Here is a 24,256-nt window from a genome sequence, read left to right as displayed (position 1 = left end):
CACAGACTATTTGATACACTATGATTTATGGGTTAAAGTGTTTATTTTAAGGGTTTGGTTGTTTTTTAATCTTCTTTTCAGACTCTGACTTAAATACCCCCCAGTCCATAGACTGATTTCAGCTCATTCTCCTCTGTTCATCAGAGACAACTTCTAAAGAAACCTGTGTTTGTGAGCTCTGTCACTGTGACAGATCCCTGAGCTAAAGAACTGAGAGGAAAGACTCGTTCTGGCTCCTGGTTTCAGGCCATTCCTGTGGAATCTGAGAGAAAGAATTAATTAGCTCTGGAGGTGAATGGATGACTTTGAACTTCGGTGCATCTTCAACTGATAGGATTAGACTTGTTATTATGATAGTGACATTCAGGGAGAGAGATGAATGCCTTATCTGGGAAACCTGTGGATGAGGCCGAATACGATGAGGGGAAGTGACGCTGTTCATGCCCCGACAGCAAGGAAACAGAGACAGGAAGAGGTGGGGGGCCAGCGGGCCCCTGTTCCCATCAACTGGTCCCCACCTCCTACTTCCCATCTTTCTGTAGTGCCATCAGAAGTTGAGTTGTTATGAGGCTGCAGATAGAAAATACTAACATTGCTGGATTATGAGATATAGATAGATAGATAGATAGATAGATAGATAGATATAGATATAGATATAGATTTAGATATAGATATATATTCATTCTAATAGACTTTCTTGAATTTAGTATCTTTGAATCTCCATGTGTCTAATCAGAATATTTACCCCAAGAACTCAATATAGCCATTCTTTTTTAATCTTAAGGAAAAACGTAGAATCAATCTTTTGGTGGACGTTGACTTTCAGTTGGGAAGGGCAGCTTAACTTAAACTGATAAGTATTCTATTTTGTATAAGCAAATGAATACAAATTTTGCTGTTCATGAAAATACTAACAATCTTTGGATGGTATTTACATAGTTTTACACATTTGTTTCTGTCATATTTATAAGATAAGATTGAATGGAAATATATGAGAAAGTTGATTAGGGAGATGAATTAATGACTTTGAACTTGGGTTCTGTCTTCTGCTGATAGGATTATAGTAATATAAAGTCAATTTTAACTTGAAAGTTGTCTGTAATCATTTTTATAAAGCCTCATCTAGATGTAATAGATCCTAAAACATAGGAAAATGTTTTTCTTTCCCTGAAGAATTCCATTGCTCTAGTAGTTTGTCCATATGTGGTGATTTTAGCATGAGATATTGGCGTTTCTTCTAAGTACTCATCCTTCCCTGTGTCTTTCTTAAGCTAGTATGCTATTCAGAGTGCGAACAGACAGAATACTATGGTAGCCAAGGAAGGTGAGGGTCTTAAGTGTTGTGGAGAAAAGTTGTATGGAACTAGCTGCACCACATCTTGTGGTCCTGGGGGTTTAGCATTGTGGGAGTGGGATGGGGAGAAAACAAAACACAGAAAAGGGCAGATCTAGGAGGTGAGGAAGTGTGTTAGAAAAATATTGTGTCTGCACTGGGCTGAGGAGAGAAATCTGCAGATAAAGGTGCTTGTTGTCAAGCCCAGTGACCAGAATTTGATCCCCAGGACCCATATGATAGAGAGAATCGACTCTTATGAATTGTTCTTTGACCTCCAGAGGTGTGCTATGACTTGTGCGCGCATACATACACACACACACACACACACACACACACACACACACACACACACACACACACACACCCCCTATGCACGTATATGCACTCGTACACAGGCACATGCACACACATACTTACATACACACACAAAAGCAAACGTAATAACAACTTTTTGAAAATCATGAGCTGATAGGACTATTAGGAGGGTGGAATGAAAGAAGACATAGAGTCGTTACTAGAGAGATTGTTAGGATTTGCCGAGGAAATAGCTCAGTTGGTTGCATGCTTAATTAGAGCATATGTGAAGCTCTGGATCTGACTCCCAGCACCAGTTAATGTGAGCATGATGGTGCAACCTGTAATCCCTGCACTCTGGTAGTGGAGACAGGGGGATCAGAAATTCAACATTGTTCTCACCTCCACAGCAAGCTTGAGCCCAGCCTGGGATACATGAGACCATCTCAAAAAATAAGAATATAATTAATTTGATTTCAGACCACATTATGTAGAACCTTGACTACTCAAACTAACACTTTCACCTGCTGTCAGCCACGAAGGAGGATTGCTTCTGTTTACAGAGAGCAGTGCTAAGGCGGAGAGGGGTTGCATAGCTTAAACTCAAACTGAAGTCTCCACATCTCTCGATGGTGAGTGACTTCAGACATCCACACTGCTATGAAATCATCTAAATAGAATTTTAATTGTCTGGTTTAGGTAGACCTTGTGACCTCCATTTAGATTCTTTTATTTCCCAGGAGCCTTGCTCAGCAAATGGAATGCAGTAAACATTGGAGAAATGTTTATTAAAGAATAGATGAATGGGTGAGAACTGGAGATGTATTAACTTGTATGCTGCTAACAAATCAACCACCCAATTAAAGTGCAACAGCTTAAATACAAAAAAAATTGTGTTTATCACTCACCAGCCTAGGATTTTGGAAAGGATCTGCTCCATCCAGGGACCAACAGTGTCTGTAACACATGCCTTCAAGGCTGCCTTAGGCACAGAAACATAACTGGTGGATTGGAAGTTCATAGAGAATGGAGCACAGTCAATGCTGTTGCATAGTCCATTACTAGGAACGTGGCGTTCTGGTCACACCTAATGAAATAGGGCTTACTTGGATTTAGGGAAAGGAACAACCGGGTTTGGTAAATGTCAGTCTCTGTCACAGAAGTTCATGAAAGAGAGGTGTATATTGTAGGTATTCAGTAGGTAATTTTCAATGATTGATAGAAGCTGAGGTTTCCAGCATGGATGCCTGGACTGGAGCCCAAGAGAGTAGAGTTTGGGAGACAGGACCATGTAATAGTGATGAGTCTGCCCTAGAACACATAAAGATTCTTCTAGAAAGGGTTATAGGGTTGGCAGCTTGGACATATGCTTTCCTGATAGTGTGCTCTAAAATGTGTGCTCTAAAATGATGGTCTGATATTATAAACTGTAGGAATATAAATGTGTTTATGACATTGAAAAAAAAATGTATGTTTTACCACCGATGCCTTTCTTCTCTCTTGGGCCGCAATGGGGTCACCTTTCTTCTTCCCTGTGCCTTTCTTGTGAGTGTGAAGGTGTAGGGGAGCATGACGGCCGTGCCCTTTGAGCTGCTGACATAGGCTTTCTAAATATGGTGGTGGAAGCGTCTGCTCCTTTCATGGTAAAGCCCTGGAGGCAGGCTGTGCTGACGGCTGAGTCAGCTCTCCATCTCCCGCAGGTCCCCGTGGGCTTCTCCAGGTCAGCTTTCCAGGCGCCTGGCCAGAAAAGAGGGCTGGAAGCTCCGAGACAGCTCTCTTGCCCAGTAAACTTTCTGTCTGGGAAATGAGGCCTGGGAGTGTGGGCCCAGAGGCCAGCAAAGCAACTTCGGGCCCCGTGTGAGAGGAAGACTTTCTTAGGAAGCTTTCTGAAGATGTGATAGGCTTGCCGCCCCCCCCCCCCCCCCCCCCCCCCCCGCCCCAAAGACTGTCAGTTTCGGGGAGGCTAGATGCCCATGTAGCCGGAGAAAAGTCGTAGTACACGGAGCATGAGGCTATATTCCAGAGGCCCTCTGTCTTCAAATTCTGAATTGTTTTGTAGTCCTCCAGCCGTCCTGAGAAAAGAGGTAATACCAACACATGTCTTAGTTCACAAACAAATCAGATGTGAATTTAATTCTGAACATCAGATTATCAGCCACCAGTATACATGCCTGCCCGCTCCACTTCTGGGACAGTGATGACAATTGAGAACTTCTCATGCTGCTCGTGCTTATGGTGTTCAATTCCTTCTCCTTGCTCCTCCCAAGTCCCTCGTCTCTCTCAGCTGTGGTTGAAAACACACATGCTCCACTCCCTGTTTAATGTAAGGCTCGTTCCAGAGAAGAGCAGTATCATTGTGCGGCACTCTACCGGGAGAACACACTTTGTGTACTTTTTCACACACACGCGCACACGGTCATCAATCCTCAATAGTTTTGATACATTCCGAGAGAGGCTCCGTGAACAGGTATTGGTTGAATGAGTGGCTGTGGTGACTTTTGTGGCCTAGGACTTGAGCCTGGTCCGATTTTTTTTTTTTTTTAACCTGTGCTCAAGGCGTAACATACAGTTCTGTGCCAGGTGTGTCTGAGACTGGTCCTGACTTCTTGAGATAGCTTGAATTGTGATTCTTCCATCAGTTGTAAGTGCCAGCTGTCAAGATGTGGACACTGACCAGGGAGCAGCAATCATTAACACAGAGAGGACAAATTAAAGAGGTATGACTGATGAAAGGTATACCCCAGAATATGTTAGAGGTTATGCGAGGCTGGGGTGAAGGGCGGAAAAGGTGGCCTAGAAATCAAGGCATGACACACTGAGGAAGAGAATGAGCTTATACACTCTGGAGGGAAGGACCAGTCTGCCTCACTTTTTACCTTCTCTGTAGTCCCCAGAACAGTGCCTAGCAGGTACCAAGAGTCCCTGACTTACAATGGCTCTGCTTAGGGGGATATTAACTTTTCCATGGCACAAAAGTGGATGTGTTCAGTAAAAGCCATACTGCAAGTTTTGAATGTTGTTCTTTTCCTAGGCTTGTGGTGTGTAGTAGGACCTTGTCTTCAGTGCTGGCCAGCAGTAGGGAGCTGTAGCTCCCAGCCAGCCCTGTGATCAAGAAGGAGAAAACTCAAATGGATGCCTTTACTAGGCCATGAGGATAGTTGGTTCTGGCCATTAAGTGTGGTTTTACTGAGACAGAGCCTCATCATAAGCTGAGGGGCATCAATACTAGATACAAAAGACCTTGTTGTTGATTGTGGTTTGAAGAAAGTAGAGAAGGGCCCGAGAGATGGTTCGTTGGGTAAAAGTGTATGCCATGGAAGTATGAGGCCTGGATTTGAATGTTCTGAACCCATATAAGAACTGGTCATGGTGTGTACATGTCTATAATCCCAGCATCCTTGTAAGGGGATGGAAGAGGGCAGAAGCCCTGGAAGTTTACCAGCCAGATAGAGCAGTGGAAGATGTAGAAAAGCTGCACAGAGACCCTGTCCCAGACAAGGTGGAAGACAAGGATTGACACCTGAGGTGTCCTGTGACCTCTGTGCACGCACCAAACACCTCTGCCCTCTACACAAGTGCACCCATATTCACACACACAATTGCCTGCATATGCAAATATACACAAAAAGAAAAAAAAGAGAGAGAGAGAGAGCTGTGAGTGAAGGGTCTGGAGCTCCTTGTAAGAAACGGAAGCCCTTCAGTGAGTTTGTCTCTGGGTGGGTCACTACTGCCCTTGGTCGGTGGGCTCCTTTTCTTTAGACCTTTGCAGATATCACTTCACCTCATGCATTCAAGTCAGCTGGCAGATCCTGATGCGTTTGAGTTTTTGACTGGAGAGACTAGGACAGTGCTCGAGTCTCAGTCAGTATCTCAAAGCCTACAAGCTTTGTGACCTTGAGTCCGTTGTGAACTTCTTGGACCTGTATGTATAGTCTCCATCTACAAATCACTGACCTCAGTGGCACCTGAAGAACAGTAGCGTCTCCCTTTGAGTGTAATTCATGGTAGCAAGAATGCAACACGTGTTGTTTCTGGGAGTGGTGGGCAACAAAGGCAGACGGTGCCTTAGCAGGAAGGGCATTAAGAACAATGTCAGCTAATGCAATCCTTCCGAGAGCATTTGTCTTGCTGCTGGAAATGTTACTGGGTATCCACGGCTGCCTGGATTCCCTTCACTTCACTTGTTGCCATGGTGAGGGGCAGACATAGTGTTTACCAAACGTGTAGCAATATGTTCTGATTCTGTGTCTCCTCCTCTCTGGGAACCTCACTGTGTCCCTTTCTCACTAGAATGTCACCTGACTGCAGAACCACTGCACCCTTTTAGTTCCGTTCGCTGTTAGGATGAAGGCAGCCACTTGTCTTTTTAGCGTCCCCTCCCCTTTCCCTTTGGAGAGAACATTGTAAAAATCTGGAAAAGCTGGCAGCAGATGGTAGTTTCTCTGAACTCTAAGATACAAGTTCCTGTGCTTTTGTGAATGTGATGGTTTAATGAATTGCCTTATATGTTCCTGGGATTTATTTCTGAATTATTCTGTGGCACTAAATCTATGTCATGCAGTCACTCTGTGCAGAGTGGCTGTGCTAGCCGGAGATGATCCTTGTGGTACACACTGTGCCGACCTTGTGGGCGTGGCTCAAGCAGAGGTGGGAAGGTTGGCGGTCTCAGATGTCACTGAAGAGGTGGCAGAGGCAGTGTGGACAAGCCTGTTAGCATTTCTGCTGCCCCCATCCCCTGCTGCCACGTTTCTGCAGATGTCACCATTGGGAGCAGCTGTTTTAAGAATGCAAAGGAGGACTGAGATGCTCTCTGTGGTTCCCTGGGAGGGATAAGTGCAGGCTAGTAGATTTCACATGGCATATACAATGCCCGAGGATGCATAAAACACACTTGGTTTCCTTTGGTTTTACTGGAACATAGTCGTGCCATGGAGACAAGTTCCTGCTATGGAGTCCAGGCTGTCCTTGAACTTGAAGTCTTTTTTAAGCTTTAGAGTCCTGAGTGATGGAATTAAAGATGTGTGCCACCACACCTAGCTTAAAAATGTATGTATATATGCACATACTTATATATTATATATTGATGGACATCATAACTTCATAAGCTTATTTGCTATACAGAAATACAATCTAATTAGGGGACCAAGTCTTATAAGATTAGATGGGAAGCAAGGCTTTTGAGGACAATGGAGTCTCAGGAATATGTCAGTGTTTGCAGACCCTCTGTGTATGCATATATCACTGTAGGCACGTACCTGACCCTTGGGACAGCAACCGGTCCTTTGTCCTGGTGATTATGTTTACCTGTCACTTGCTACATCTTCACATTCATGTTTCTATTTACTCTACTGACATGGCTTAAACACTAAAACCAGTAATCTAGGTGTTTGCGTGTGCAGTGGCTTAATTTCCAGCCACTGTAGAGAGAGCTTACCCCATGTCCTGTGCTACCCTTGGCGTTTCACACATGGGCACTGTGTCGAGGAGGTGGGAACTGTCTTTGTTTGACAATTGAGGCATTGGAGGCCTAGAGAGAACTTGTCTGTAGACAGCATTTCCCACTCTGCCCGGGTCCAGATCATGTTTGCCTTTGTAGTAGCACGATTGCAGTGTTCTTCTTACACTTTGACACCCTCCAAATTCAGACTACGGACTGTTCCTATTTCCCGGTGTGTAGAGCCTCTTCTGCTGTGGTCCTCGCTTCAGCAGCTGGCTGCAGAGCCTGGTTGTTCTTCTGTGGCCTATGCATGTTCTGTCGCCCCCCCCCCCCCCCCCATCAGCCACTTGCAGTCACTGCAATTATGTTTTCAGAATAGAATATTCCATTTAGAGAGAGGGAGTTTGTCAGGGAAAAACCTCTGCTTGGTTCTGTACGCATGATTCCATCTTCTGCCCCCTTTACCCTTTTAAGATTATTTTTAGAGAGTCTGGACGTTGTAATGTGAGTCAAATTGGGTTCATTTGGCAGCCAGGCCATGGGTCCCAGAAGCTCCCAAGATCTGTGCTGTTGCCAGCTGAGTGGGATGAACCAGCTCCCTCAGCTGGGCTGACCTTCTGCTGCCTGGGGTACCAGTGTCCTCACCACCGCCGTGACCTTTGGAGGGTCCTCTGAGCCCTATTAGGAGAGTGTCCTCTTCATGACTGAAGAAAGTGTGCCATTCCATTTGCAAGGGGCCAGGACCCCTCCTCTGTGCCATGCCCTCCCAGCCCTTCCTTTGGCCATAGCAGCTCTGAGTGTCCATTATTGAGCTGTTTTATGGCCCAAATATTCTGACGACTCCACTGAACTCACTTTTTGAATTTGGATTTTATGTTGAAATTACTGTATGGAACTTTCACTATTGTCTCTTACTAGTTGTTCTTATGGTAAGTGAAAAAAAAAAGAAAAATAAAATAATATCCACTCTGTCAAATGTGTGTATGTGTTCCATCCAAGTGAAAGTATGAGTGTGTATGTGTGTGTGTGTGTGTGTGTGTGTGTGTGTGTGTGTGTGTGTGTGTATTAGACTCAAGGCTCTGTCTCATGTTCCATTTTTTTTTTTTACTAGAAAACAAAATGGCATTCTACATCTTAAAAAAAAAAAAAAACAGCAACCCTGTTTCCTACATTTAAAAAATGTGGATCCAGCCATTACCACCCACCATGTTGATGAGAAAATGAAGTTGTGATTTTCTTTGAAAGCATAGGATGGTGATACCATCAAGCACAGAGGTTTCTCAGCTAGAGGAATCCTCCAAATGCAAAACTGAAGGCCTCTCAGGGTTCCCCTGCAGTAGCATGGGTAATAATACCTCCTGGGGGTGTGGTGAGAATTAATTAGGGAACATTTGTGAACTCTTCCCAGATGAGTGCTCTGTGTTAATATTCTCAGCTATGTATTGTTCTTGGAAATCCAGCATTCAAAATGAACTACCAAGTCCAACCTTGCTGCCGAAGATGCTCCATATTCTAATTGCATGTGACAGAGGATGATGAGGGCTGATGAGCCTGGTGTAGCTGATGACCCCAAGTAGAAAGGGAGATGAGCTGCATTCCATGGAGTCTTCTGCTTTTCCACATTCTTTTCCGTGACATTTGCTCAACAGAACCGTCACTGGTTACAGGCAAGAAGACATTATAGAGATACCTCAAAAGGAGAGGAGCATTTATTTTCTCACTGTAGTACTGAAATTTATGTTTCACTGCTCTTTATGTAAAATGCAGATCTGCCTGTACCCCCTTAGACCAGACTCTGAGTCCTAAACTCATTACTTTTTATCAGTTTCGTTTTATTTATTTACTTACTTATTTGTTTATTTATTTGTTTCGAGACAGGGTCTTACTGTATAGCTTTGGCTGGCCTACTACTCACTATATAGACCAGGCTAGCCTTGAACTCACAGTAATTCTCTTGACCCGTGCTTGGCTCAAAGGTTATCTTTAATTTTTTGCCTTTGAAATGTCCTCTTAGTGTGCACATGCATGTTGGTGAGGGTCTGTATGTGTGACCGGTTGGGAAGTCCTGTTAACAGTCTGTGTCTTCCTCCAGTCCTCTGCTCAGAACCTTCCAGTGACTCCCACCATTGCTCATGTCCTGTTCCCCACCACGCCTCATTCATCTTCTTGGGCCACATTGGTTGTTCTTGACCTACTCTAAGCAGGTTTCAGTGTTGGAGCTTAATGGGTTTCTACTCCTGGAATGTTCTCTTAGTTCTTCAATTAAAAAAAAAAAAATCCAAACCTCTAAAAATTTTAGAAGTGCAGTACAGTCCACAGCCTTGATCACCTTGATTCACCGGCTAGCACTCACCATGCTGTCTACTACCCCCTTCCTTCCCTTTCAACTCCTATATGTATTTGGGAGTAATTTCCAGACATCCGAATATAACCTTCGAGTTTTTAGCATGTATTTCCTATGAACAAGTGTTTTCCTTCCTAACCATAGTGTGATTATTTTACCCCCAAACAGAGCATTATAACAATGGTGACCTCAAGGGCCTTTATTTGTGCCTTTTGGTGGGGGAAGAGGGTACAACTGTGTAGTGGTAGGATATAAATCACTATTACCCATTAAATAGATTCATGTGGATTGATCATAATACAACTGTCTATAAAAGTCTATTTGTATTTGTTTTTATTTCTAGTGGTCCTAGGCATCAAATCTGGAATGTTGTGCATACTAGACAAATGCTCTGTCACTGAGGCCTGAAAGTTGCTTTTGTTTTTTTTTGCTCGTCTATTTGTTTCATTTTGCCTTAATTTGGGACCCAATTAAAACTCAAAATTTCCCTTTAATTGTTACATGCCTTTACCTCTTTTAGCTGATAAACTTATCCATTTTCCATTTCCCTTCTTTTCTGAACATTGACAGTTTTGAAGTGTGCCCCCACTCTGTAGTGGAGCACTAAACTAGCCACAATCTACACTGTGCAACAATTCCCTCCTGGTCAGAACCAGGTTCAAGACACTTGGCGAGAGTAGGTGGAAATATTCCTTACCGGGGAGCCTGAAGCCCAGTCCCTGGCAAGAACAGGTGGGGATGTTCTTACATGGCCTCATCAGGAGACTTAAACCCCTGTGCCTAAAGTTCCCTCCATTCATGTCCCTTTTGCTTTCCTAAACACCCCCTAGGGAGATATTTTGAGTTGATGTGAATATTTTTCAAAACAAAATTAGCTACACTGGGTTTGACATTCATTGATGACCTTGTTTGGATGAGTTATTGTACTGAAATTTGTCACAGTTTTCCAATTCTGCCTCTCATTCATCAGCTGAGGAACTTTCTCTCCTTCCTTTCCCCTCAACTTAAGGCATGTTCCTCTTAACTCATATATTTTTAAACAAGGATATAGAAAACAAAACTCTATTTGGTATATAATACTTCACAACCTCTGTTGGGCCTCCATGCCGTCCTAAGATTCATCAGTGGGAAGCCCTTTAAGCTGCTTCTGGGTCCTTCTGACATGACCCCATTAGTCTTTGAGTGTGTCCTCGTTTTCTAGCACAACAAGATGTTCTAGCTGTCCAGAACAGCGAAAGGAGCACCCACACAATGCCCACGTGGTTCTCTCCCCTGCCGTCTGTACTAAATGTTACTGCAACAGAGCAGCATTCCCCTGCCACAGCCTGAATACCGCGCCATCCCCTTTCACTGCCCTAGGACGCTTCCTCCAGTGGGTGTTCTCACCTGACATAGATCATTGGCTGCTCTTGTTGTTTGATGGTTTCTGACCCAAATAAGGCCTCCAGGTTAGCCGGGACTTGCCTGTTTTGTTTACTCTCTGTTCCCCATTATGGGCTGCATACTACACTCTCAACAAAGGCCCACTGGAGAGATGAGTGAGTTGACCCATATTGCCAGCCCACATCAAGCTCTTCTGGATTATCTGTTGATGAGATGAATCAGACAGCCTGCAAGAGGCTCCCAGCCATCTGGGAGGAGTCCATTGCAAATTCTGAGTAGTTCCCGGACTTTGTCTTTGGGGTTATTCAGAGCTGTTATCAACCATACATTACAAATGCCACTCACTGAAGCACTTGGCAGTTGACAGTGGAGCATTAATGATGCAATTCTCCCTCTCCAGCTTCTCTGAACAGAAGGTCTGGCTATTTTAATGTAACACTTGACAATGTTAGAATTTTTTTTTCTTTTTTTGCATGAGATCTAACGTTGGTAACTAAAAATTGAGTACAATGAGGGTTTTCTAAACTGGGGTGGTGGTGTACTATCTATACTTAATGCAATAAAGCCTTCATGAGACTTTTCCAGTCTGAGCTGTGCATTGACTTGAGAGAGTGTCTATCCTACTGAGATGGTAGGAATTAAGAGAAGGGTGAGGGGCAGGAATCACATGGTCTGTTTAATGTAGGCGATTTCATGTCACAGTTGAGTGGTGACCCTGAAGATACCAGATCCTAACTGATAGACATGTTACCTTACATGACAAAAGAGCCTTGGCAGATGTGGTTAGTGAAAGACTCTGGAAGGAAGAGATTTCTCCTACAGTATCCTGTAGGCCTTCAATCCAGTCCCAAAGTTCTGATGGGCGAACAGGGTGGGGGTGAGGAGACAGCGCCATTGGTAAAGCGTTTGGTGGACAAGCATGAGGACCTGGGATTGAATGCCTCACAATTATGTCAAAAGCTGAATGTGGTAGCATATTGAGTCCCAGGGTTGGAGGGACTGATGAGAATCCCAAGGGCTTGTCTAGTGGAATCAGTGTGCTCCAGATTCAGTTAGAGACCTGCCTATAAATAAATAAATAAAGTGGAGTTCAATTGAAGGGACACCCAGCATTGACATGCACACATACATACATTTGTGCACGCATGCATACACATCTACAGTAAGAGAGGCAGAGAGATTGAACACATAGAGAAACCAGTAGAGGCAAGGGATAGATTCTGTCATAGGGCCTCCAGTGACCATGGCCTGCTGTGACCTTGATTTGGCCTTTCTTGATACTACTTTCTGGCCTCCAGAATGTCCAAAAATTTTTTTTGCAATCTCCTGAGTTGGCAGTATTGTGTTAGAGCAGCCTTGGGATGCAGGTGTGCTGGTGCCTGGACCTTTCCTCAAGTGGACCCATTGAAGGCAGCATAGTGCATTGTGGGAAAAAGAGCAAGGGCTGAGGGAGTCCTGTAACCATGTGACGTGCACCAGCTTCTCTATTCTTAGCCTGGAATTCCTTTCACTAGAATACCCAGCCTTTTTCTAGAAACATGAACCAGCAGAGAATGACCGTAGTGACGGTTCACAGATGTTTCACAGACCACTGTGGCTCAGGGACAGACGTGGTAGGAACTGTGGATTCTTTGGAGGAAAAAAAAAAAAAAAAAAAAACCAAACACATAAATATTTAAAGAATGAGAACATGACCAGTATGGCAGGGCCTTATGCACTGTTTTCACATTGGCCTTTTATAACCTTCCAGAGTTTAGATGCTGTGCATCCTGTATATCTGCATGGAGAGATGCATCCCTTCCTATCTCAAGGACAGTACAATGGTGCTTCTCTCAAGGAGTCATGGTTTCCATGGGTAAGGTAGGGCTGCCTGACTTGTTACATGCAAAAGGATACACGGATGAGGTAACACAGCCTCCCAGCCCTCTCCTGCCGCAGGCCTATGCTGTAGGCATCATGGTCCTTGCCATATGGGCTGCTACCACCTTCTCACCCCACTGATGGCCCCTTCGTGTTCCCTAATTTACTCAGCAGTCCCCCTGCTTCTGAGAGTTAGGCACAGTACTAGGTGGGTGAATATTGGAAGGATCCCATCCCTCCCCCGGGGAGCTCTCAGATGTATCTGAAATACAGCCAGAGAGTCAGCATGGCTGAAGTGTGATGGCCAGGTATGGCAGTGACAGTCACATGCTGTGCCTTGTGTCTGCACAGTGGAAGAAGAGAACATGGTGTTTAATACATAGGACAGATTTCTCCCTTCCGGTGGCATCTTGAGAAACAGACTGCATTTGAACTCAGAACTCAGAACCCTCTGATGTTCCTGTCTCCAAAGGCAGTTTGTTTCTATTTTCTGCCTTTTGGAAGCTTCAAAGTAGCTTTTGTTTGTGTTTTCTGAATATGATCAGCTAATGCAATGTGACTCTAAAATCACACATCTATAAATTTTTACATTGCTTGCTTATTTTTGAGGCACGATTTTACTCTACCACTTTGTAAATTTGATCATGAATGAAAATGAGCATTATATCCTGATGTTGTTGTGATCTTTTTAATGTAGTGCTAGAATCAGAAACAACCTTTCCAGTTAAATAAAATGAACCCCTCTATTCTCTTCCTCTCTCTAGAAGTCACACAGTTGCTTAAACATATCCAAGGGTGGGAAGCCCTCATGTGAGTTGTAGAAGGGAGTCTCATGTCTACTAAAAGGAGTCAGCCCCTAAAATGTGCCTTTCTAGTGGCCCAAAGCTGTGGCTTGGAATGTTTTGTAAAACTTTATAAGCTGAAGCGTATTAGTCTGTTGGCCAGAAAATATGTTGAAGAATGTTCTTAGTGTGGACAAAGTTCAGCCACTGAGTCGTGTTCTGAATGTCACATGAGTGGTGTCACCAGAGGATACCATATTCAGGAGCAGGATTTGAACCTGACTATGAAGGATGTCTAGGGAGTAAGTTAAAGGGAGGAGAGAACATCCTTGGGGACAAACAGAAGAACAGACAGGAAAGGACTGCTGGCGGCATGTTCAGGGATGAGAACAAGCCACATCCTGAGGAGTTGGTGTAATGCTACGAGAGAATACAGGGGGCCTTCATGGAAAAGGGGGATTAGGACTAGACTGTATACTGTCTCATATGCCAGTCTTTTTTTCTTTTTATTAAGCATTTTTTAAATTCATTTTAAATACCAACCACAGATTCCCCGTCATCCCTCCTCCCACTCCCCTCCCCAGCCTTCCCCCCCCCCAGCCCACCCCATCCCCTCCTTTGAAAAGGTAAGCCCTCCCATGGGGAGTCAGCAAAGTCTGGTACATTCAGTTGAGGCAGGACCAAGCCCCTTCCCCACTGCATCAAGGCTGTGCAAGGCATCCCACCATAGGGAATGGGCTCCAAAAAGCCCGATCATGCACCAGGGATGGATCCTATTCCCACTGCCAGGGGCCCCTCAAACGGACCAAGCTACACAACTGTCTCCAGCATGCAGAGGCCTAGTCCAGTCCCATGCAGATATGGCCCGTCTTGGTGGTGTTTTTTTGTTTGTTTGTTTGTTTGTAGCTTAGGAAGGGTCTGGAGGTTTTCGATCTGGGGAGTGGAGAGTGGTGAGCATGATAGCCCAACAGCACTTTTGCACTGGAGAAGCTAGGTATGGATGGAGTGGAAGAAGGGATACGCAGAAAAGCCCGAAGAACAGAAAAGGCAAGGTGGCATGAGAAGAGGAAGGAGGGCCATGGAGAGGATTAGGAAGAGTTAATGGGACCCACTGGAAAATGGCATTACAGCCCGGGAGAACTGGGACATCCAGACACAAAAGAGCAAGATCAGTTTTGAAGCTAGATAACTGTTTTGCGTTGAGTGATGTCAGCCCTGCTCCTGGTAGCCAGGCCAAGTAGAAATGTCCTTGTGTCGCAGCCTGAGCTGGGGATGGTGTTCTAAGATGAGTGAGGTAGGGAGGCCTCAACAGAGATCTGTTGGCCCATTCCAAATGGTGAGTCAAGAGGCAGATGCTCTGCAAAACCTGCGCCACTCCATTCTTCTGTTGTTTAGAGTTGGAGTCAGGAGAGAGAGGTGCCGGGACCAGGTGTTAGCTGCAGGATCAGCACAAGTGTGTTCAGTTGCAGCTTGCATTAAGAATGCACGAGTCCAGTTACAAGGAAGTAAATCCAGAGCTCTGACCTAGAGGAGCATTCAGATGGCCAGAGCTGCAACTAGGACCTCTACCTTCTAGATCCCCCTGGACACATCCCAGAGCTAGAGAGGGGTCTATGGTGGGTGCAGGGACCTAATTATTTTTATTTTCTGCAACTAAGATAGAGCTGTTGAACTACCATGTGTATTGTGGATTTGAGGGACCTTAACCACATCAGGTTGACTCGCTTTTAAGATCCTTTCCATATCTGAGATATTGGATTTTCTGGCAAGAACTTAATTGGTGCTCTGTAGACAATGCTAAAGAGTGTCTTTGGGCTTTGTGAGAAACAGTTGTTAAAACTCAGCTAACCCGGCAGCATGCGAAGCCATTAAGAGTGTGAGGATGTGTATATTTAGACTGCTTTCAGTTCAGGACAGCCTGCAGATTATGAACATAGGCAGTTGTTATGCATTGTACAGCATACTTTGGAGTGTTGTCTCTTTAATTTGTTAATGGTAAGTCATTGTCATGCACTGTGATAGTAGATTTTTTTGTTGTATATAGAAGTCATTTGAGGAGAAAAATGCCTCCCTGACTTCAAGATACTTGGCTGGGCATGAACTTCTATTTAGATACAGAAAACTGTTTCATCCCTTCTGAATCACATCTGGAGCCAGATGTAAATGACTAGTTTTGGCAGCACTTTGGATATACACATCTGGCAGAGGTCAGTGCCCTTTGTGCCAAGGGGTAGCTATAGCCAGCTGCAGCATAACAATAGATGATTGAGTTATAGTTAAAACTTAGACTCACAGAGTTTATAACAAAAAATACACATATCAACTTGGTTAAAATGAAGTTGAGCAAGAACTTAAATTTTTATCCAGGATATTTTTACATTTGACCCTTGAGTATGATTCCTATTGTCAGTTTTTCACTGAAAGTCTGTGATGTTCAGGGCCACAGTGACACATAATTGATCTCTCTTGATGAAAGAAAACGTTTTCGTTTTGGAGCCCTGTTATTTTTTCTGTTTTGAAGATAAGGTCTTAGTATGTAGCTCTAGATGGACTAGAACTCACTATGTAGGCCAGGCTGGCCTTGGACTTCTTCCTGCCTCTGTTCCCCAAGTACTGGAATTAAAGACACCAGACTGTCTGTGTCTTTTCTTAATTTGGAATAAGAAATGTTTAAGTTTGATTGACCTTAGCCAGTCATCAGAAAACACGACAGTGTTATAACGTAGCCCTTGTTATGGTGGCACATTAAAGACTGTAAGTTCTATATTCATGTCTGAAATCATTGCTTTTATCAGTGACTTGATAGAGGGCTAGAATGTAGAGAATGCCTCGTCTTCCACGTTTCACTCTTCTCAGCATGCCTTTTCAAAGCTTGAAGTAGTCCACAGTTCCAGAACAAAGGCTCTGGCAGTCCTCCACTGATCTGTTCAGGTGAGTTGAGGAGAAACCTCTGCTGTTGATATCATGAGCAACCCAAGGAATTCCAGCAGATTAGAGTGTTTCTTATACAAGGAGGTGGATTGCAAGGTGTCTTTTGACCAGGCTGCTGGCTGGTTGTTACTGTTTTGTAGTTTCTCAAAAAATGAGAGACTGCAATAAGGAGCACTGAGATGACACTCGAAAGTCAGTGCACACGAGTGTGAAGGAGCTTATTTGGTTATGAGATTCTTTAAGGCAAATGTTGGAATCCATCGCCGTTCCCATACACCTTATAGAATGTGTGGCTTGGGTAAAGACTACTTATTTTTAAGCTTCTTAATTTGAGTTACTAATAAAATGTAAGAGAATAGTGGGATATATTGATTTGGGAGGTAAAATTATGTGATAGTGTTGCTTTTATCTTCTGAAAGTAGGAAAAAAAAGGTTGAGAAAGACACTTGAATAATACATAAGGAATACAAATGAATAAATAAGTTACTCATTATCCTAAGGACTGCTAATGCTAGATGTTTCCTTTTGATTGCCATTTTGATGGATCCACTGTGAACTCTGTGTTGAGAAGGGTTTTGTGTAAATGGACACTTCCTGTTCCAACTGCCTGGTCCCAAATAACCGACTCAGAGGCTGAATATGAATTATAAATGCTTGCCAATAGCTCAGGCTTATTACTGACTAGCTCTTACATTTAAATTAACCCATTTCTATTAATCTATGTGTTGCCACATGACTCATGGCTCATTACCTCATTTCTACACATCTTGCTTACTCAGCAGCTGGCTGGCGTCTCTCATGACTGCCCTAACTCTGCCCTTCTCTCCCAGCATTCTCCCTATGTCAGGCTTTCCTGCCCAATCTCTTTCTGCCCTGCTATTAACAAAGCAGTTTTATTAACAATAAGCATAATTCACAGCAGTTCTGAGTCCTCTATAAAGGACTCAGTAGCTAAAAACTAGGATTTTCACTCAGCAGTACTTACTGTGGTAATGGCAGGGAGAGGGTGATTCTTCACACCCTTTGTGCAGCACTTGCTCAGTACATTGTCTTCCCAAATCAGGGCCAAATCGGGACCTGAGGAATTATATCAGTGACAAAAGTCTCATTGTGTTTTCACAGACGTCCAGAGCATGGCCTAGAAATCATTCCCACTTCACTGTGCATAGAGGACATATGTCCATCATTCCATGAATTAATTTCTGTGGTTAAGAGGAAATACAGAGTAGGTCCAGGCTCATTTTTCCCCCATTGAAATCTGGGGTTTCAGTTCTCCAGAGAGACTCTCTGACCCACTTAGATTCTGAGGACTGCTGAGTGGCACGGCTCCCAGAGATACATGAAGCACTCCAAGGCTCTGCCAGAATCAATTTGGCTCCATAATTGGGAAGTACTCTGCAGCGCAGAGACTCTTCCCACATACTACTCTCCTGCAAACCCCAGGAAAGCCCAATAAGGTCGTTCTTAACTCTGTTGACTTGAACTCTGCCCCATCATTTGTTTATAGTGTTTGAGGCAGCTCTGAAGTGTCTTGAGGTCTCAACTTTGAGAGGATAGACTAGGTAGAGTTATGTGGTGGTGGTATCCCCATCATAAAGATGAGGAAGCTGGTTTTTCAAGGGGGAAATAACTTGCGAAAAGAGCTTCATAGACTGGTAAGTGGCAAGGCCAGGGTCTGATCTCTTCTTCTGTGATCTTGCATGTCTTAGCTTCTGGTTGGTGAGACAATCTTTCTCCATCAGCCATATCCCATTCTGAACTATGGGTGCATGTTTGTGAAAGCATGTGCTGGCCTTTACCGTCTCCATCTTCTCTTCTGTCAGGAGGCCTGAAACTGATTCTGCTGAGGACTTAGTGAAGGATCTCCCTTGCCTGAAAGGTTGCTTAGCAATGCACTTGAGTGATATGAATTGGTCTGGACACTGTTACCTGTATTATATGGTCATGAAAGAGTAGTTGAGGGTGACAGGAAATTTCTATTATTTATCAAGGAGAGTGCATCTGAAGCCATCACGACAAGTAAGTGGAATCTCCTGTTGGTAGTCGGGGATAACTAGTGAGTCCTAAAGAAAAAAAAATGACATCAGTAAAAATCACTTAAAGAGCTGACATTTAGGAAGAAAACCTGTGCTCCCCTTGAGAACGTCGTGTTGCAGTGAAGCCTGTCCCCGGGCTGCCTTGGCACAGAAGCAGCGTCTTGTCTTTGACAGCCTCTTGTGCTCCCTGGCTGGTATTTTGGCGGCTGATAGCATCACATCAGTTAATGCGCTTTGCCTCCTGTAGGAACTGATTTGACTGCAGTTATGTTAGCTCGTATTTTCTCCCTCATTAAAGCGCCTATCTGCAATTTGTTCAAAGGAGGTGGCCTGTCTGCAACCACTGCTGGGGCCCTGTGCCCTTTCACTGGCGATTAATTTGCCCGAACTGCGCCGAGCTCACTGTCGAGTTGGATTTCATTTTAATGTCAATCCAAAGTACAGTAAAATATGAGTTGTTGAGGAATGCTATACCATTCATCAGACACTTAGGGCTTTTATTTAGCACACAACATTTATATAGCATCTTTCTTTTTTTTTTTTTTTTTTTTGGTTTTTCAAGACAGGGTTTCTCTGTGTAGCTTTGCGCCTTCCTGGAACTCACTTGGTAGCCCAGGCTGGCCTCGAACTCACAGAGATCCGCCTGCCTCTGCCTCCCGAGTGCTGGGATTAAAGGCGTGCGCCACCACCGCCCGGCCTCAGCATCTTTCTTTAATGTGCTCAGTGGTGAGTTTTGCTTTGATCATGAGATCATTGCAGGGGGAAGGATACACAGTCCAGTAGTAGTCCAGTTCTTTGGCTACCAGTAGATTTTCATGTGCTCTGTATAACTGTATGCAGCTTCTTCAGTAAAAGGCTTTGGAAGATGTCTGTGGTTAATGTCTTGTGGATAAGATCCCTGGTTGAGAGAGAGAGAGAGAGAGAGAGAGAGAGAGAGAGAGAGAGAGAGAGAGAGAGAGAACAACAACAAAAACCAAACAAACAAACAAGGTATAGATTTTGCCTAGGAGTCGTTACTCTGAAGTCTTTTTCTCTATGTTTACAGATGGTCATATGTGACAGGATCTTGGTGTCCTGGTTTTGACAGTAGCTAGATTTTAAGAGTCTGTGATTTGAAGGTTATTCAGCAATCCATGCCTTCTCACTCAGACCTTTTGAATAACCTTCTGTTTGCAAGAAACTTTTTTTTTTTTTTGAGACAGGCTGTATGCAGGTTTCTTAAAGGTGCTTTTTATCATAATCATTGTTCTTCAGACAGACATGGGCAGTTAGTCATTAACTTTCATGCTCCCTGTTTGTATGGCCTATCAAAATCAAAAAGCTCCTATAAAACCCAGTGACATCTATGTGTGATGCTTTGAACACGGGATGTTTAGAGCGAGGGCTGATATGTCACATTGAGGATGTTGTTTAACAGCTTTCCACAAGCCGACCCTGCCTTTCAGGAAGTGAAATGAAAATGGCAGACTGATCAGTTTGAAGAGCCATGGTCTTTTAGAAAAGGGACCGCTGCTCTTTTGAGGAACGCCATCTCAAGAGATGTCACTGTAAAGACCAGGTCACCTGACTCCCCGGCAGGATTGGTTTCAGAGGAGTGAGTTCCAGCAGGTGTCTGGAGTTTTAAGGGAGGAACGTCTGTGTTGATGGTGGAGGGAGAAGACAACATGAAAGTGAAGCTTGCCTTTTCTCACATACAAGGTATTTTGTGCCAGGGTGGCCTTGTGTGTCAGCGTCAGGGAGTCCTTCCCTGGGAGTAAGGAAGAGTCTCCAAACTAGTAGAGAAAGGTGTTTTTCCTGCATCCATCCAGTTTGGGCAATAGTCTGTTAATGACATGTGTTCCTTCACTAATGAACACTGAAGTATTCTACGTACTAACAATGTAGCATTAAAGAAAGTGAAAGCAAATTCTACATTTTTAAAAAAACTTGATTAAAATTGGGATCTCGAACTCTACATACCCCAGACATCAATGGTCATCAAAAACATGCAAAAGCTCCTGTTGTTCTCTTCAGTTCCTTCGGTTCCCTGTTCAGCATGGCTGTTTTCCTTTTAAATTTATTTTTTATTTTTATATGTATGGCTGTCTTGCCTGCGTGTCTACCTGTGCACCACAAAGTGCCCGTGGATCTTCCAGAACCAGAATTACAGACCACCATGTGAGCCACCAGACTGGTGCCGGGAATCGAACCTGGGTCCTCCGGAAGAGCAGCCAGAGCTCCTAACTGCTGAGCCGTTGCCCCAGCCCAACCCAAGCATCACTGTTTCTACAGGGTTGTTCCCATCCTTGATGGCATCAGTTTTCTCCTTTCCCTTTGGGGGCCTTCTCTCCCGTCTTAGCCGGGGCCTTTTTAGCTTTGGGGGAAGCACGATTATCAGACAACCCTGCAGATTTTCTATGTAGCTTCTCCCGCACCTTGGCTTTATTCGATTTAGCATCACCTTTAGTCTTTTTTTTTCCCCACAGTAGTAGCATTGGAGGACCATAAACACAAGGTGTAAGGATGCAGCCTCACCTGGCTGCAGCCCATCGGCGGTGGCATCTCCGTTTCTTCTGCACGTGTGGTTTTGTCACTTGCTGCTTTAAGAAGCTTGGGGCCATTTACATAGTCCCTCTGAGTCCTGGCTTTTTCAGAGTGTGTGTGTGTGTGTGTGTGTGTGTGTGAGAGAGAGAGAGAGAGAGAGAGAGAGAGAGAGAGAGAGAGAGAGAGAGAACAACTTGCAGAAGTCAGCTCTCTTCACCTTGTGTGACCCTGGGACTGAACAGACATGGTAGCAATTACCTTCACCTTGTGAGCCATCTCGCCAGCCCTTGAGCCCCAATTTTTGTATCAATTTAATAGAGAAGTAAGTGTCAGGGACAGAGAAGATGATGAGTAAATAGTTGCTATGACGCTGATGAAAAGGGCAGGGAAGGCTGCTAATAATTTGCTTATAACATACTGTGATTTCGTGGCGGAGGGATATTTGTATTGTATGCCTACTATGAAATATTGTGCAAGATGGGAATCTTAGGGAAATACAAGGTAGGCCAAGCTATCTCCTATAATATAAGCGAATGGAGGTTTTCATGTAAAATATCCTGTGTGTTTGCGTGCGTGCGTGCGTGTGTGTACAGAGAAGCAGGAGAGGAGCCCTGGGCCACACATCTTCAGCTCTTTGTTAAACATGTTGAAGAATGATGCATGAAGAAGCAGTGGCATGTACCCGTGTGACAGTCATACAACCTTCATTTCCAGAAATGATTTCGATGATCTACTATCAAGGATCCAGTACCAAATGGAATAGAGAAGGTCTCTGCTCTCATGGACCTTACATCTTAGCAGTACAGAGACTGAGGTTCATTATGGACCATAATTATGTTCGTGACAAGTGATCCGAGGAAAAATAGAGAAAAGCCACAGAGGCGGTTTCCCTTTCTGAGAATGAGAGAGAGATGTGTGAGCTAGAACTGAATGATGGGAAGACTAACAGGGAGCTGCATGGTACAAACAACCCAGAGATGGATGCGGTGGGTGCAGCTTGCTAGGAGGGTGGGACAAACAGTCCTGTACGGCCAGTTTGAGGAAGCCATTGAGTTTTCCCTTATGTTTGGTGGGAAGCGCCTGACTTCGTTAAGTAGGGAATAACAACTTGGCCTTGACTTTGCAAAGTTTCCTCTGCCTGCTGTGCGGAGGGCAGGTGGGTTAGGGAAGTGCTCCAGGTGGGAGTTCACACTGCTGAGATGAAGTGGGAGATGCAGATGGACCCAGGCTGTGTTCTGAAGAGAATGTGAAGGACTCACCTGCTTGCATGTTGGAAGAGGTCATTGAGGCAGCTAGCGAAACGAAGGGTAATTCCCAGCTTGTCTGATAGAGAGCTCTTGCAGAGGTCAGGAAATCTGGTGGGGAAGGAAACTGGGCCATGGCTTTGTTGGTGCTAAATGTGAGCTTTAGCAAGGGACACCTTTGCAGGACACCTTGGGTTCCTGGGAAAGGTTAGGGCTAGAGAAGTAGAGTTGAGACTTGTAGCCCAGGGGACTGAATGAGGTGGCTTCCAGGACAGAGTTCTGCAGATGGATAAATCATACAAAGGAGCTGGAAAATACATAGCCAGGGGGGCAAGGAAGACCCAAATGGAGATGGGGTTTTGAACATGAGTGTGGTGCCAGAGAACTCAAAGGTACAGTACCCCTGAAGGCTGATGGATGCCAGTCTGCGTGTAGGCGTTTTGCATTTGGGGACCTATTAGAGGGCAGAGTTGAAAGGGGAATGATAAAAATGTGCAGAGATAGGCTTCTGTCAGAAGGGCAGTGGCCTTATGATATCAGCATCCTGAAGGGAGGTTAATTTGCCCCCCGCCCCCTGGGGAAAATTGAAGTGCTCTTGTCCATTGAAGATCCCTGAGGCCTGTGCTTCCTTTCCCTTCCAAGTTACCTAACCCCTTAGGCTTCTGTGCCAGCCTTAGGTGAGCGGTAGGTCTGGAATGGTTTTGCAGTTGATTTCTTGGCCTTTATATTCGCCCTGTATATAATGTCTGTGTAGTTACAAAGGGCCTTTAGAATAGACAAGAGAGCTGGCCCAACTTGGTTAAGACGTGGACAGATGAAATAAGACAGTAATGTGTGAAATAAGAGATTGGGGCATGGTGGAACTAAGGCAGAACTGGTTTCTAAGTGTGGAGCTACTTTTTCTGTATTATTGAGGTGGAGGTGGAAAAAATATCAGCCACAAGTTCAAACAGACTCTAAGTAGTAAGTAATTACAATAAGTAATATAGCAGCTGTGAAAGCCTTCAATCCCTTTATTTTTTGCATTCTTCCTACTTCTGAAAAAGATCCGAAGTCACCTATCTGTAGACGTACAATGCAGAACTGTTTATTCATTCTACCAACACATATTGCTTGCCAATAATGTCCCAACAGAAGAGCCTGGGCTGCCCAGGACCTTCTCTCGGGGAAGACACAGAGGAAAGCAGTTAGCTCTAATATAATAACAGCCCCAGAGAGGAGAATGAATTCCATCTGATTCCATTTCCACGGGAGGTAGAAGGGTGAAAGTTGCTGAGGGAGAGATACTAGAGGGAAAGCAGAGGGCAGAGCAAGGACAGATGTGAGCACAGCTGTGGGCACAGCCTAGGAAGTCAGTGCTCTTGGGAGCACGCAGTGGGGTGAGGACATGCTTCTAGCTTAGGCTAGAGAGGGAGACAGACTGGGCGGGGCTTTATGTCTCAGGCTTTAGATAAGTACATAATTGATCTTTATTGTTGAAGGAAAAGTATAACCTTGCTGATCAGTCTGACTTTCCTACTTAATTTTTCTACTGTGTGCCCAAATACTGAAGTTCATTGTCCCTGACGTGAATTGTGGCCACTTCAAATAAATTGCTTCTAGAACTCATGTTCTTCACTCTCCAATACTGTCAACATTTTGTTCCCCAAAAATATGTCTGTGAAGATGTGTACTCTCTTATGCATCTTATGATATCTTAAAGGAGTATGAAATGCTATAGAGTTACTGTATTTTTCATGGCACTGTGTGAGAGCAAATTTTGTTAAATAGTGTAAGAGAATAAAATATTCTCTTTAATGAGCATATTTTAGCTTAGAAATTTTGGGGGTTGCCCTTTTTAAAAGGAAAGGGTGCACATGTGTTTATGAGAAATTCATGTGAAAGAAGCCAGAGAGCCTTGTTTAGGGAGATCTTCTTTGCCCTGAAGGTGGCATGAATTGCCTTTGTGTGATTTTGTGAGTGGGCAGTGAGTTGTACTTTTACAGTGGATCTGGTGGCCCTTCCTTCCTCCTTGGGTAGCAAATGATGCTCCCTGATGAGTCATGAACAATGTGCTTTTCCAATCAGGACCTTCTAGAGAAGTCAG

General features: G+C 44.3%; 1 protein-coding gene across 13 annotated transcripts in view; it reads left to right on the top strand.

Annotated features, from left to right (window-relative positions):
* Mast4 (microtubule associated serine/threonine kinase family member 4) overlaps positions 1–24,256 on the top strand; it is a 590,473-nt gene that overhangs the window by 380,803 nt on the left and 185,414 nt on the right. The window contains exon 1 of one of the 13 annotated variants that reach the window (XM_052743390.1): positions 12,549–12,654. The exons of 11 other annotated variants lie outside the window; for them this stretch is intronic. In XM_052743390.1, the coding sequence (XP_052599350.1) occupies positions 12,584–12,654 (71 nt within the window). In that variant the 5' untranslated portion in view covers positions 12,549–12,583. Of the gene's footprint in view, positions 1–12,548; positions 12,655–24,256 lie in introns of those variants that run through there. One more of the 13 variants, XM_052743388.1, reaches the window with a different exon arrangement.

Source organism: Peromyscus californicus, unplaced genomic scaffold (assembly GCF_007827085.1).
Source record: "Peromyscus californicus insignis strain IS unplaced genomic scaffold, ASM782708v3 Scaffold_18__1_contigs__length_77618521, whole genome shotgun sequence".
In the NCBI taxonomy this organism is placed as follows: Eukaryota; Metazoa; Chordata; class Mammalia; order Rodentia; family Cricetidae; genus Peromyscus; species Peromyscus californicus.
This window is presented reverse-complemented; position numbering and strand designations above follow the sequence as displayed.